Source organism: Lichenostomus cassidix, chromosome 5 (genome assembly GCF_008360975.1).
Source record: "Lichenostomus cassidix isolate B80296 chromosome 5, HeHo_3.0, whole genome shotgun sequence".
Lineage (NCBI taxonomy): Eukaryota > Metazoa > Chordata > Aves > Passeriformes > Meliphagidae > Lichenostomus > Lichenostomus cassidix.
In genome coordinates, this window is record NC_139486.1 from 50,254,645 (window position 1) to 50,269,128 (window position 14,484).

At 38.3% G+C, this 14,484-nt stretch overlaps 1 protein-coding gene across 1 annotated transcript in view; it reads left to right on the top strand.

Annotated features, from left to right (window-relative positions):
• DNAJC24 (DnaJ heat shock protein family (Hsp40) member C24) overlaps positions 1 to 14,484 on the top strand; it is a 34,343-nt gene that overhangs the window by 12,493 nt on the left and 7,366 nt on the right. The window contains exon 3 of the mRNA XM_085063000.1: positions 11,530 to 11,668. Coding sequence (XP_084919126.1) covers positions 11,530 to 11,668 — 139 coding nt within the window. The remainder of the gene's footprint in view (positions 1 to 11,529; positions 11,669 to 14,484) is intronic.

Consider the following 14,484-nt stretch of genomic DNA (forward strand, 5'->3'; position numbering starts at 1 on the left):
ATCATAGCAGATTATGAGGAGGAAAAAGGCACAAGACTGGGCACAGTTTTCACCAGCTAATTGATCAATGAGCAATGTTAGAAAAAAGTCATAGAATGGATAAGTTCTAAGAGATAAGAAGGAAAATGAAATCATTGTATTTTATTTTTCCATAAATGAGGAACATTTCCCATGAGTAATAATCATCTTGGAGATGGACAGTGCAGGCTGTAATCAGTGTCGGAGCTGATAACAAGATCAGATAGGGCAAGGCTAAAGTTGTTAAAAAGCTTAAAGATTGTTTGTGTTTGGGGAAAAAAGAAGAGGAGATGGATTGAAGTAATGAATCAAGTAGATAAATTCCTTGCTCTTTTGTCCAGCTGTCTTTGGATAGACATCCTTTGGGGAAGTTTAAATCTTGTATGAAAAGATTGAATGTGATGAGGAGCTCTTCACTTTCTGTTTCTCCTCTTTGCAAGTGGAACAAGAAGGCTCCTTCCATGTTTGCTGCTAACTTCTGCCAATTGAGTGAGCAAGTTGAAAAGATTGATTGTGGACTAGGAAGGCAAGTTTAAGACCTGGCATCATTCTTTTCGTAGAAGTGAGCAAGTTTCACATTTCGGAGAGAATGCTTTATAAGAATCAGTGAAATACAAAAAGCACCTTCAAAGTAATCTTGTTTTGTACTGTTTTAACATAAAAGCACTCCTCTCTTTTCTTTCTTTTTTTTTCCCTTTCCAAACACTTGTCACATGAAGCTTTTGAGTATTGAGTTGTGCTAGTTACTTCAGAGGGGATAGCTTACAAAACACAACCGAGTGAGGAACCTGCCCTAGTGAGTGTCCTCAATTCTCACTGTGAGTTTCCTATTGGAATGCACGTGTTACATCCCTGGTGTTCTTGCAGACGAAATTCAAGTGCCACATTTAGTCCACTGAACATACGTCTCGTCTGTTCCAGTCTTTGTGTACAAGAAGGGATGGAATCCCAGAAGTTCAGTTTAGGAAGACTGTAGGGGATGAAATATGAAGCAGATATTTAAAAACAACACTGAACTTTCTGACTGGCCGTGCTCCCCATTGCTGGTGTGGTGCAGAGGAACAATGCCGTGTTTTGCTGTAACCTGGTAAGCATTAGGTGGCAGTAGCGTGTTGTCTTTGGCAGCTGCTTTGTCGCTTGGTTTTTATCTCCTGGTGTCTTCAGTGCAGTTTCATAAATGGAATAAACATGTATTTTATTTCTCTTCATTTTATAAAATGCTGATTTATGGTTTCTTTGGCTGTGTGACTGTAAGGGCAGCTGTTTGGGGTCCTGTGTGCATAGGTGTGCTGAAGTATCTGCAGAGTGTTCATGACTTATTTTCTGATCTGTAGTACCTAACTGTGATAACATTAACCACACGTATTCTGATGGTAAATACGCTGTTAATGGTCAAGTGAGTTTAGTTCTGCAGCCTTTAATTTTTTATAAGCTATTACCATTTCTAAACTTAATATAGTCTGTTGGATTATGTCAGTTTGGGGGGTTTTTTGCTTGTATTTACTCTTTATTCTTAGATAAAAAACAATCTTGGGCTCAAGAGGAAGTTGGTAGGAAGATAATTAACCTTTCAGCACAGTGGTGTTATTGTCACTCCAGATCTTGGACAAGTGCAGTTACCTTGTGACCCTTTTGGAGGGTGTTTTTTCCCTTCATCCTTGTTCCTCACAGGTAAAGGATCTCAAGGATTTTGGAACTGTGTTGCATTGTATTAATTGGGCAGGATGATCAATTAATGGAAGAAGAGCAAGAAAGTGTTGACAGAACATGCTTCCTAATTAGTACCTGATGGACCATGTAGGCCACAGAGCCCAGACTGTGATGTTGCCTCAGGGTGGCAACTATACAAGACCTTTATATGCAAAATAGGCCTGTAGAAAAGTCAGGGAAGGAAATCTTCATTGCTGAAATATTTCCCTTTTCACTGCAACCTTGGGGAAGCTGGGGATACTTCATAGAAGGAGCACATATCAAATTATCAGTGTTTTGTGCAAGTCTTGCTCTGAAGTCATGTAGCCTTTTGTTTGCTCAGGTATATTGTAATGTAAGGGGTGATCTACAAACTAGTTGTTCTTTTTTAAAATAAATCTATGTAGTAAGAGAGGAATACTGGGGCAGTAAGATTTCCTGATGGCTCCTGTGATAAAATGGTAAGCAAAAGAATCCTAAGTTAAGAGCAGCCAGCATCACAGTGCTCAAGGGTTCCATCCCAACTGGTGTTCAATTACACAGCAGTGCTCAAGAGTTTTTCAGTTGAAACTTAAGTAATTTTGAGTTGAAAAGCAGTTTGAGTCTAGGAAGGTAGGATGCCAGAATTATTTAGTTCCTGGAAACTAGTGGGTTTTTTTCCATTCATTTGTATAAATATGTTGGTAATCAATTCACATTCTTTGTTCAGACATTCTTCCAGTGACAGAAGTTTAACGTTTACATGCATAAACCAAAGATTTTTTTCAAAATTAACTCATTTTCTCTTGCAGTTTTAGCTTCTTTGTTTTACTGAAATAAACATCTTCCTGTTTCAGAATACTTTTATTCAATTAATAACTTCTTTCTTTTTTTGTGGTAAAATAGTGTACTTTTTTACCCTGCTCTAATTTTATAAGGTCAGCTGCTGAAGTTGGAAAATGGCTTATTTGTGTGACCTTTCAGTGAGTGCCACAGGGTGGGGGCCAAGTGCATATTTGTCTCCTTTTTCTTTGATTGTCACACGTGGCTAAAACGTACTTTTCTTAAATTTTGTTAGCCAGAAGTTCAAATTCCAGTTTAATAAATGAATTGATGATTTGGCCTGTGTCCTGATTTAAAGCCCATCACAGAATGGATTGTGCAAGAATAACAGTTGAGCCCTAGAGCACAGCAGCCAGTCTGTGCTCTGTGTATCTTGCTCACAATCAGAGCAAATGATCATTTGGAGGTGTTGTGCTTGGGTGCTCAGCTGTGGCTGACATATGCATGGCATAGGTAATACCAGATCTGGGTGTTAATTCTCTTCCATGCTGATAGGGATTTGTGGCTGAAAGTATTCAGTGTGACGATGGATGTAAAATTAGCCAAAGTGTAAACTTTAAATGTAATTATGTAGCTCTTGGAGTGTTGTAATTGCATTATATTGTTCCTTTTCCATTCTGTGTCCAGCAGGGAGACTGCTCACCTTCACATTTTGGTGCTCTATCAGCTGATCTGGAACTCTCAAAGCATGCTGCACAGTTTTATTGCAAATATTGCTACAAGCCCTGTAATGACAGTTCAGAACTGGGAATGTGCCGTTTTGCCATGCTGTGAGGTGATGGAGGGAACCCACTCTCCTACACTGTTAAGCCAGCTAATAATATTTCAGACACAGAAGTTTAATATCTTGGATAGCTTTAAACATAAATTTATTGAGCCCTGAGACCAACAGAAGCAGAATTACTTGTTCTGAGGGCTGGGACCTGAACCAGCCACACTTTAAGCTATTGGAGGACAGAGATTTCAGGGTGGGTACCTTGCTGAAAAGCCCCAAGTCAGTCTGAACTTTGCAGTCGAGGCAGGGTTTTTCCACCAACTCTCACATTAATCCTGCTCACAGTCTGCAGCAAGAGACTCTCAGATAGGCACTTCTGGATCAAAGCAACAAAACTCTATTTCCAAATGTAATTTTAGAACGAGGAGGAATGCTGCACTAAGCTTAATCTTCCAAACTTGATTCCAAAGCTGTGGGAAGATGAAGATTAAACACAGTCCTTTTGTGGAGAGAGAGAAAAAAACTGAGCACAAAGAGAATGTCAGCCTAGCTTAATATTTTGTTTTTTGAAATTATTTAGAATAGTTGTTGATTTCTTAGATATTTATAGATATGGCATAAATATTGTGGTCGTATGGCCAGATTGAGAGATTTTTGTTTTAGGAATTATAATTGCATTCTTACAAAAATGTGTCCTCATGATCTGTAAATAACTAGAGAAATGGATGCAATTATATGACCCAATCCAGCCCTTGTTTAGCAGTTAATTTCTCCAGATTTCTATGAGCATTTGTTCCGACCTACACAGATTTGGTTGTTGGTTTAAATCTAGCCAAGGCTGGTGGTGTCTTAATTGCTACCACAGAGCAACCATTTGGCCTGTGCGAGATGAATGTTGTCAAGGTACCTTCTGCAAGGCGGACATTCATCCACTGGGAATGTATCAAGAAAGTTTTCATTAATTGGTCCCTTTGTTGGCATTTGTGGCAGAGCAGCCAAAAACTGAGTATGAACAGACACTATGTCAGGGGGTGAGATTTATTGGCAAGTCTCAGTAAAAACTGGTATTTACTACATATATTGTAAGCAGGGGCAAAGGAGTTTCCCCTTAAAAACAGCCTGGCACTAAATTTACTCAAACTGTTTTTTCTTTCAAGGCAGGGAAATTTAACAAGAATTTAGACTCAATCAGAAGTTAAATAGGAAATAGCCAGTTAATATTTTTCAGTGTTGACTGTCTTGCATCATCTTTTTAATGTGATGTGAAGTGTTATGATGGGCTCTGTAACGTACAGACAGATTTGCATGGAGCTATGAATACTTCTGTCAGATGAGAACACTTGACAGTTTTTGTCCTGACTTCATTAGCTTAACCTGTAGATAATAACAATTACAGTTGATAATGTATACATGTTGGATAAAGCACGACAAATGTTTTTAAACATAGGTCCAAATTTTTATATTTTTATGTTCACATTAATTTCTGCATTTTGATCTTGTTGTTGTGTTAAAAGGATGCACTTCATAACATTGCAAGGGACATAGTGGTAATGATTTGTGCATTTTGTCTTAGTGCAACATGCTTGTTTGTTTAATTTTGTGTGGAGCAAGGCTGTTTGCATGAGGCTTTCTGTTCTGCTTGTGTAAGTCCATTTTAACTTTTTTTAATATCCTAATAACAGTTTGGACTTAGTATTCCAAAGGGGAGTTCTGATCCTGAAATTTGAATATATTACCTTTTCAATATTGAGCTTTGATACAAGAATACATATGTTGAACACCCAAATACTGATAGTGTGATTTAAAAGTGCCTAGTATTAATCTGTGCAGTTCGCACAAGGAGTCAAAGTTTCATTCTCTTGGATTTGCAGCCATGAGTCTGGCAGTGTGTTTGGAAGATAATGGCTTGGTTTCTCTCTTCGTCAGGCTGCTCCCAATGTTTTCTCTCTGCCAATCCCCCTGCATTCTTGCCCTCCTCTGAGCAGCAGTGTCCAGCTCTTGTGGCCTCTTGCTGTCATTGCCCTCGCTCTTGTGAGGACAGTGGTGTGTCATGTTCTCATCCTGCACTGTCCTGTGCTTATCCATGGCAGCTCCCACTTCTGCCATGTTAGTCCAGCCAGCCCTTTGCATACCAGTTTCATGGCTTGGATCTATTCTGTTTGCAATTTTAATTCAGGTTTTTCGGTCGTCAAAAATGTACATGCACCAGATATGGAAGAGTGTTCTCGTTGTGAAGTTTGGGTTGAATATCTCTTCCCTGACCATTATTGACTGTCTTTCATCACTGCTTATTTTTTAATATAAAACCACATCTTTTTACTCATTCTAGAGGGTAATGTAGCATAAATTGTGAAAAATGTTTTTTAAAAAAAGGTAATTCATAGTTGGGTAGAAACCCTACTTCTCACTACATTCTATGGATAAAATACTGTCCACCTATAAAACTACTATAGCTACTGCTCTATGCCTAACATGGAGAAAGAATATTATCATCTCAAATTAACTCAGTGTCTCAGCATCCTTATCCCTATCATTTACTCGTATTTAGAGCTGAGATTTAGTCTTTAGATGTAGTTCCTTCAAAGGCACAAACACTTGGATTCATCTAAGTAATCCTCTGGTAAAATGCTACTGCTTGATTTACTCAGGGCACATCTCCAGCTTTAAATGTATCCCTTATTCAAATATAGGCATACATCCCCTATGGAAATAAAGCAGGAATTCAAGACTTGTCTAAACTTGTCAGTTCAATTTAGCAAGGTGATTCCATGAGACTGTAGATGATTCCAGAGTTAAAAATCTTTAATTAATCAGATAGTTTAGAAATTTACTGTGCTGTAAGTCTTGGTAGTACTGACTACTTAATGGTTACTTTATGACTCACTATAGTAATTCTAGAATAATCTAACTTGAATTTTTGTTCTGATGGCTTAATCATTGTTCTATGCCTGTCTTTACTTTTGAATTTTAGAACCTTAATAATGGTTTGCCTCATGGGGAAAAGAATTTGAAATATGTATAATAAAAAATATAAAATCTGAAAATATGTCTCCAAAATAATATTCTCAGGAGAAAAGGTTAAGAATTTAATGCAGCCATATCTGATTCATCCTTTTTATATTATCTTTTATTTTCTGCTGTAGATTTCTGCAAAAGCTTAACAACTTTGTAGAAAATACTGTAAAGTAGGAAAGACAAAGCTGTAGAAAGTAGAGAGTATTCCTTATTTTGATCCTGGAAAAAAAATAGAACTGATCTCCCTTCAGTTTCCTCAGTCAGAAAAAAGAAAGTTTACATTTTAAATGGCTTGCTTAAAAGATGTGTAATTTCAGCAGGGAGGAGTTTTTTACAGTTATCTCTGAAATACACAGTAGTAGATGAAATCACTTTTTCATAATTGAAATAAAAAATTGGAAGCAGTAGTAGTTTTCCTAGAAAATTAGGCCTTCTGGTTTGATGTATGGAGTTAGGGATGTGGTGCATCTTTTGTTTTTAGAGTGAATACTCTTTATACACAAGGCAATAGCCATAGTAGTGTATGAAGTACTACATGAGAAGGGTTCGTACTTTTTAAATATTTTCTAAATAATCAGCCTTTTCGATTTGGCATGTGGAAAAGTAGTATGAGTGAAAGTTTCACTATATTCAGTGGTTTAGTTGTGTGTTCCACAGGTCAGCAAGAGATTATAAATTTAACGTAAAATTTAGCCTGTAATGCTTCACCTCTGCCCTCCCAATGAGCTGTATTAAGCTGGTTCTCACTGGGTGCTGTAAATGTATTTTGAAAAATAAATTCATGAGCCCCAGTAAGAAATGTACATTACACTGATTTAACTAGAGGGTTGCTAATTTGGATTTGATTAAAATCCATCAACCCTGCTGCATTTATTGCCCAAAGTTAAGGAACTTGTTCCAGGGTCAGGAGGACAGGGACCTTGGTATCTGCGCTGCTTAGGTTGCTCAGCCAAAGCCCTGCCAGCTCTTGTGGTTCCTTGTCCTGTGGGGTGAGAGTCCTGAGGTCTGCTGGTGTGTTACTGAGATGTAATACTGAGTTATTGACTAAATGGTCACGTTAACTTCAAGGGATTAAAGGTCATATTAACTTCCAGGGATTGATTTTGCAGTTCTTTAAAGTGCGCTTGGGTCCAAACTTCATGGAGTATAAAGTAGGCAGAAATTCACAGAACAGCAGTTGAATGTGCTGTAGCATTTTCCAAATTCTTATAAAAACCTAATTGTGTGGTACACTGTACAAATAAGAATATCATAAATAAAATAGATGTTGAACTCAAGGCATTGAAGACTGCAACAACATTAACACCTTTTTATTGAGACAGAAGGGGCTTGTTTACTTGCTTGTTCTTTATTCTGTAGCAGATATCAAAGGTAATAATAATGAATGTACTTCAAAAGCAATGAAGTACTTTTGAAGCAATGTACTTCAAAAAAGTTCCATGAAAAATTGCTAACTTTTTGAATATTTGTAGAACTGTGAACTGACCCTATATCTGTGTTTCAGAGTGTGTTTGCCAGGTGATACATTGTTTCTCACAGTATCCAACCTGCTGAAAAGTATAGTGTGATGTATATTAAGAATAAGTTGTTTTATCAAGGTATGATAATGATACTGTAATTGAAAAGGGCACAAGGTTAGGTTTGTGTTAGCCAGCTTTTCCTGTTGCCTCACGGTGCCAAACATTTCACCAAGTGTCCAACAGATCCTGCTTAAAGTGTGTTTTTCATTTGAGTTTTGCACTTCAAGGTTCGTGCTTTTTCAAAATTTTTGTAGTGATTTCAAGAGTGAAAAGAAATTAAATACTTAAGAGTGTTTTTGAATTAACTCTTACACCAAGAACCAGAGTCCTCAAGAAGTACTAGGACAATGTGACATTTAAGATAAACATCAGGAGAGAGAGCAGTAGTATCACGTGAATGTTATCAGGTGAACTAATATATTTCCAGAATCAATAGGTTTATTTTTTAGCATTCACAATAACTGAAAAGCTTCATATGCTGTAAAGTGATACAAATCCCAAACAGGGAGTTAAGTTACTTCTAGTACAGCTATAATAAAGGAAAAATAGGTTGGGCATATACCAGCCTTCATTTTCCCTTCCCTCTGCTGGACTTGGGAAAGAATTGTTTACTGTTTTTATAAAATCCTATAAAATAGTAACATGTTAGTAAAACTTGGTTTTGAGCCCAGTAATCAGGATGAGTGCTGAGCAAAAAGTGATTTTTATGAAGTGCTTCAAACCTTTGCCCACATGCAGCTGAAAGATTTAAATTTATCCAGGAAAGGGCTGAGAACAGTGCTCAGGTGGGGTATGAATGACATGAAGATCATCTGCGCAGATCTTGAGAAGTGATGTTGCAGGAGACGTGGGGGGGCTCTAGCATTTGGAGTAAAAACTCACAACTGGATGCATGAGGGAGAGATGAGCAGCAGTGCAGTTGGAGCCAAAGGAGGGAGGTCGAGTAGAAAACAGGCCTGTCTGTTTTCATTACAGAGCCTGGACAGGCTGCAGCTGAGATTAACCCAGAAATAAGGCTGAATGGGAAAGAGGAGGAGATCATAAACGTCCATCATATTTCACCTCCTGCAAAACAAAACCAAACCAAACCCCTGGCTCTGTTTCTTCAGACAGCTCCTCTGAAGGTTACGCTGGGCGGGGAGCAGGATCAGACACAAGAATCTGGTAATTAGGATTGAGGGAAGATCCCAAAAAAAGAGCATGGTTGATTTATGTCTGAAGTATTGACAGAGGGGGCATTAGAGTTCTCCCTTTGAACTTGGGTACTTTGGTAAGGTGTCCTCTGTGTCTGAGGGGCTGAACAGGGTCTAAAATAGCTGGAGAGGCTAAAACCTTGTTTTTTGTCTAGGAGAGGAAGGAGAAGGGCAGTTGGATCAAGAGTGGGTTTTTGCTACAGACAAGCATTCCTGGATTTTGGTTAGCAAGCTAGAGAGTAGGAAAAGTAAGTCAATAAGAGCATGACAATAAATAGATAAATCCAGATGAAATGGGGTCACTGGAATAAAGAAAGAATAAGAGGAGTATTAAAGAGCTGATGTTTGAGGATTTTCCTTAGTCTTGATGTAGTTTGCTAAAGGCATTAGATGATAATAGAGGAAAAAGTCCAAGAGAGGGAGGACCAAATAGGTCCAGAAAGCATGGAGATCAAAATGGAGAGAAGTAGATAGGTATAGATATAGATTTGTATTTTAATTAGCAGGTTCCCTACAGTTGAATTGATACTAGTTAGATGAAATTGTAGTCTTTTTAATATAAAACTTGCATATACTACAGATTCTAAACTTTCCAAATCTATAGGAAAGGAGTTAAGGGCTGTGCGCTTAACCTGAAGAATAATTAATTTTCTGCAGTATTCAAGAAGTGAACAGAGTAGTGTCTTCGGCATTGATTATTATTTTTCCAAAGTACTTTTGTCACATGTGGCTTACTGTGTTTTGCTGTCTCCTTCCAGTATAGTTCAAAATCATTTTTCAGTCAGACAGGGTTTTGATGCAGCAAAGGGAAAGTGTGACCAATTTTGTGGGAGTGTTTTCTCAACATTCTTGGCAGGAGAGAAGCCAGTATGCTTAGGTCTGCTTTGGGCAGTTGGTCAGTGATGTTTCCATGTATTTCCAAGAAGCTGATCTGAGAAGTTGTGATCTTTGTGGCCAATCCAAATAGCTAGCAGTTACCTATATAGAATACAATGACTAAATGCAATGACCAAAACTGTTTGTGCCTTAGAATATTGTCATCTTCAGTTGAGGAAATAGAAAAGGGGTCTCTGGGTCTCTTAAGAGAGAACCTTTATGGATCACAACAATGCTTTAGCCATATTTTCAGCAAGTTGTAAAGTAATGTTTGGTTTTGAATGCAGAGGGGGCTTCAAGTGGAACAAAAATAGGATTTTGTGTACAGACCTTGTATGTGAGGTTGCAGGTACAGCCACCTGTATATGGAAAAACACCTGTGAAAAAACATGAGGTCACAGCTTAACGTTTTGGTCATACATCCCTGCTGCTGTTGCGCAGGGGATGTGTCAGGGTAACACCCATCAGTGCAACTAATGGATAGATTAGTGAGCAAATAGACTCCAGGAGAAGTGCTCCTTTTACATTTGGGGTTTTATCAAATACACGATACTAGTATTCTTTTCTTTCCTGTCCAAAATGAATTATAGACTGAGGGATTCATCTGAGCAGAAATCTGCCTAAACACTTAAAGAACAGGTGTTCCAGGTCCTAAGTTCTGTGCCCCCACTGATGTTGGTATAAAGGGCAGGTAAAGTTCCAGAATAAGGAAAAACTTGGTCTGTAACACGATTATCAGCTGATAGGCTGGATTGTATAGCAACTTTCTCAACTTCAATTCTGTTTGCTGTTGGTCCATCACATATACTGAGCAATTTAATATACCAGAGAAAAGAGATTACTGGAGATGAATGAAAGCTACAGGAAGATGGAGCTTTGAGGGTTCCTTTTCAGTTGGCATTGGAACCACTGAAGTCAGAATGCTCTGCTCAGAACAAATGAGAAAGAAAACGTGTTACCATTCTAATTATTATTGCCTGTTTGACATGGGATTTCTTGAATAACCATGTCCTTGAATAACCATTTCTTAACTAAAATGACACAATTTTGTAGTCAGTGATCCATGACTTTAAATATTTGGAAGGGCTATTGATTCACTGAACTGGAAGAAATTAGAGATGTTAACGCATATTTTCAAAAGTAGAATTACATGTAGTATAAATTATATTTGATCATGTATATTTTATTTACCATTTAAACCATAAAAAAAGCTAGGCACATGTAATACAGCATTCAATTTATCTGTAATAGCTTTAACTAAACATTGGTGGTTATGTTTAAATCAGCCCTGTGTAGTACTACAAGAGCTGCCAGCAGCTCCTCTAGTTCCTGTGTCGTGGTCCCCTGCATGTACCTATTTCTGTTTGTGGTAGTCACTCTCTAGGTAAATTGTCCATAAGACCAGTGATTCCATCAGCAAATTATCCAGAAAATGCCATCAGTGCGCATGGTGACACCAGTGCCACTGGTGGTTCTGTTGCCATTCCAGTGGGATAATTAAATTGGCAGTTTCCTCTTGTGCCCTGCATCATCATCTCCCTTCCTTTGGCTTCTTAGCTTAGACCTTCTCCTTTTCTCTGTCCTCCTAACTGAGTATCAAATGCATTATTGATTGCTCCTCTCCCATCCTCCTCACTTCCTCTCCTCCAACCTTTTTTTTAATTTTGTTTTTGATTGGCAGTATCATCCCGACAAACAGGAGGCAGATGTGCCAGCAGGAGAAGTGGAGGAGCGCGTGCAGCGGTTCATCGAAATTGATCAAGCGTGGAAAATTCTAGGGAACGAGGAGACAAAAAAAGAGTATGACCTGCAGCAGCGTGGTAGGTTCCTGCCAAGGAGTGCTGGAGTGGCAGCAGCTCTTTAAATAGGCAGGGGCTGGGAGTGGTAGTTAGATGGTATTTTAAAATGCTGTATAGTGCTGAACCAAATGTTTCTTTCACTCTTGTCCTACTTTCAAACGTGGATCCATTATTTATAGCTTTCGCTACACATACATTAGCTGCTGAAAACAGGGAATTACTTCCAGCAAAGTGTTAGGGGGCATTATTCCTAATAGTTTGAATTATTATGAATTTTATACTGATTGCAAATCTTAGCTCTTTTTATTTCATGAAGGTAGCTCCATTAATTGTTCCTAGTTTCAAGTTTTATACTCCATTTTGTTGCAGTGGTTTAGATGTAAGTATTAATCCATCTATACCTAGTGTTCACTGTGAATGGATTTATAACCAGAATCATTAGGATGTGTTCTTTTTCATTGTGTGTGTTAGGTAGCATTCATAATTCATCCATAGTCTAAACTAGTCTTTCTATAACAGGTTTGTAAATAATATTTCAATATAACGTATTAACTAGCAGCTCTAGCATGCATTTCTTTTTAAACCTCTCAGAAAATAGCTTCTTAAAACAGTGACAGGCTGTTGTGAGAAAGAAAGGGGGGAAATGTAGGTCAGGTCTGTCACACATGGGCTACCATTACATGAAGTGATAGGCTGTCTTTCTGCTCTGGCCTCAGGATAGGAGTCCCTCAGCCTTCCATTAGAACCTTCAATAAATGTATATCCACCCTACATGTTAATGGGGGGAGTCAATAATAGTGGCTTGCCTGTGGGGAAAACACTCGGTCGCACTCTGCAGTAACACACTCCGGCCCGGCATTGACGTGGAGCCACCACCACTGCGGAATGTGTCTGATAAAAGCCCACTGTCTCTGCAGCTTGTTATTGAATTCCCTGCCATTGTACATTGGCACACCATCAGACCTTGCTCTCTTGTGCTGATTTTTAACTCTCCTGCTGCCGCCGACACCACAACTTGGAGAGACAAAGGCGTAGGCACTGTGGCACATAGGCATCACTGCAGGATAAAGAGAGAGATATAGAATTGGGTATACACAGGGTGAATTATCTACTTAAACAACCTTTTATTGCAGACTTTGTGTGGCTTTGGGATGATAAGACTTAAATAAATTTTTCATCTCAGTCATTTTTTAAATGCCTGAAGGTGGTGTCAGAACAGGAATTTCTGCTGCCCAGTACTCTCATCCTGTTGTACTTTGAGCTTGGTAATATTGGTTGTATTTTATCTTTTCGCAAATTGTACATGCAGAGGATAAAAGAAATATTGGAGATTAGCTTAGGAATCTTTTCTGTATTTAGAAAGCTTTACCTAAAGCTTAAATCTAGACTATAAAGTTCCGTTTTGCCTGGGTCAGGTTAATCCACTGAAGCAGAGAGCTGCAGCAATATTTTGCTTTCCTTTAGAATTTAAGGACATTGCTATAAATTAGTTTTGACAGTAACTTGAAAATTATCTGTATTTTCTGAGATTCTTTTGCATCCAGATGAGTTCCTGGAAAAACCACCTCAAGATTCTATATAAAGACTTGGCAAATACAGAAATCAGATTGTACTTTTATTTAGCAGGTGTTTGGTAATGGGGTAGCAATGAGTTGGTTTTTGGTACAGTGTGCCATGCCCAGGGCCCCTGTGTTTCAGGCTGAGCCACACCTAACACACATGTGCCGTGCTGCTGCATTCTTTCCAGCATGTTCCCTGGCAGCAAAATGATGGGGAAATAAATTCTAGCTCTTTGAATGCCTGTCAAGCTGCTTCTGAAGTCATGATTCTAGACAAATTCGTAGACACTGCCATAAAAGCTCACAGAAACAAAGGAATTGAGACAGCAGCTAAGGAGAATAGTGATGAGAAGGATAATACAGCAAGTTAGTAAGATGCAAAGGAAGTGTAGGAAGCAGGATCTGAAGGATGCCAGTGTGTGTGTGTATGTGGCTGCCCATCAGCAGGAAGCCCTTTGCACTGTAGTCTCTTCCCCAATTCACAGATTGTTTATTTGTATGTACCTTCTTGTGTTACACTAACTAAATCCTAATTACTTGGCTCAGAAATTCAGTAGCCAGGGAAGTTCCAAGGAGATGAAATTCTGTGGGGCTCTATGGTTTTAATTTTCTTTTTGTTTGAATTGTTGAGAGAAACAAGTAAATGTGCTTTTATATCTTAATACTGCTTTTCTCTGAAGGTTTCCCAATAATCTCCTAATTTTTTTGTGCCTTCAGGCCAGAGCATTAAAGGGGAAGGGACAAACCACAAACTGTTCAGAATTTTGGCTCAAATGCTTGCCCAGGCTTTTCTGATCTGGAAATCTCACAAGAACTGCCTTTTTGTATGTGTTCTGAAATGTTTTCCAATTCATTGTTTTGTCATATAAGAATATCTTTTTATGATAGTGAATCTTTTGCTTACAGTCCCTGTGAAAAATTTGGGGGTGGAAAAAATAAGCCGCATAACAATTTACCTATGAAGAACAGACTTGGGTTTTTTGTTAATAGATTTTCTTAGATTTCTCCATTCTTTCTTTGGTATCCCATTTAAAAATATGAATATGCAGTTAAAATCAAGCTTGATATTAACAATTACCAAAAGTGTTTCAGTGAGTTTAGCTAGGAAAAAACCTGTTCCACATTTTTTATATTAGAAATCATCTGAAACCTGAAAGTTCATGCTTTTGTGACACAGATGGAAAGATGAAAAACTTCTCACAGAATCAGAAAATCACACAGGCTGGAGGAGACTTTCATAGGCCATCCAGATCAATCTTCTGCTTAAAGCAAGTCCTC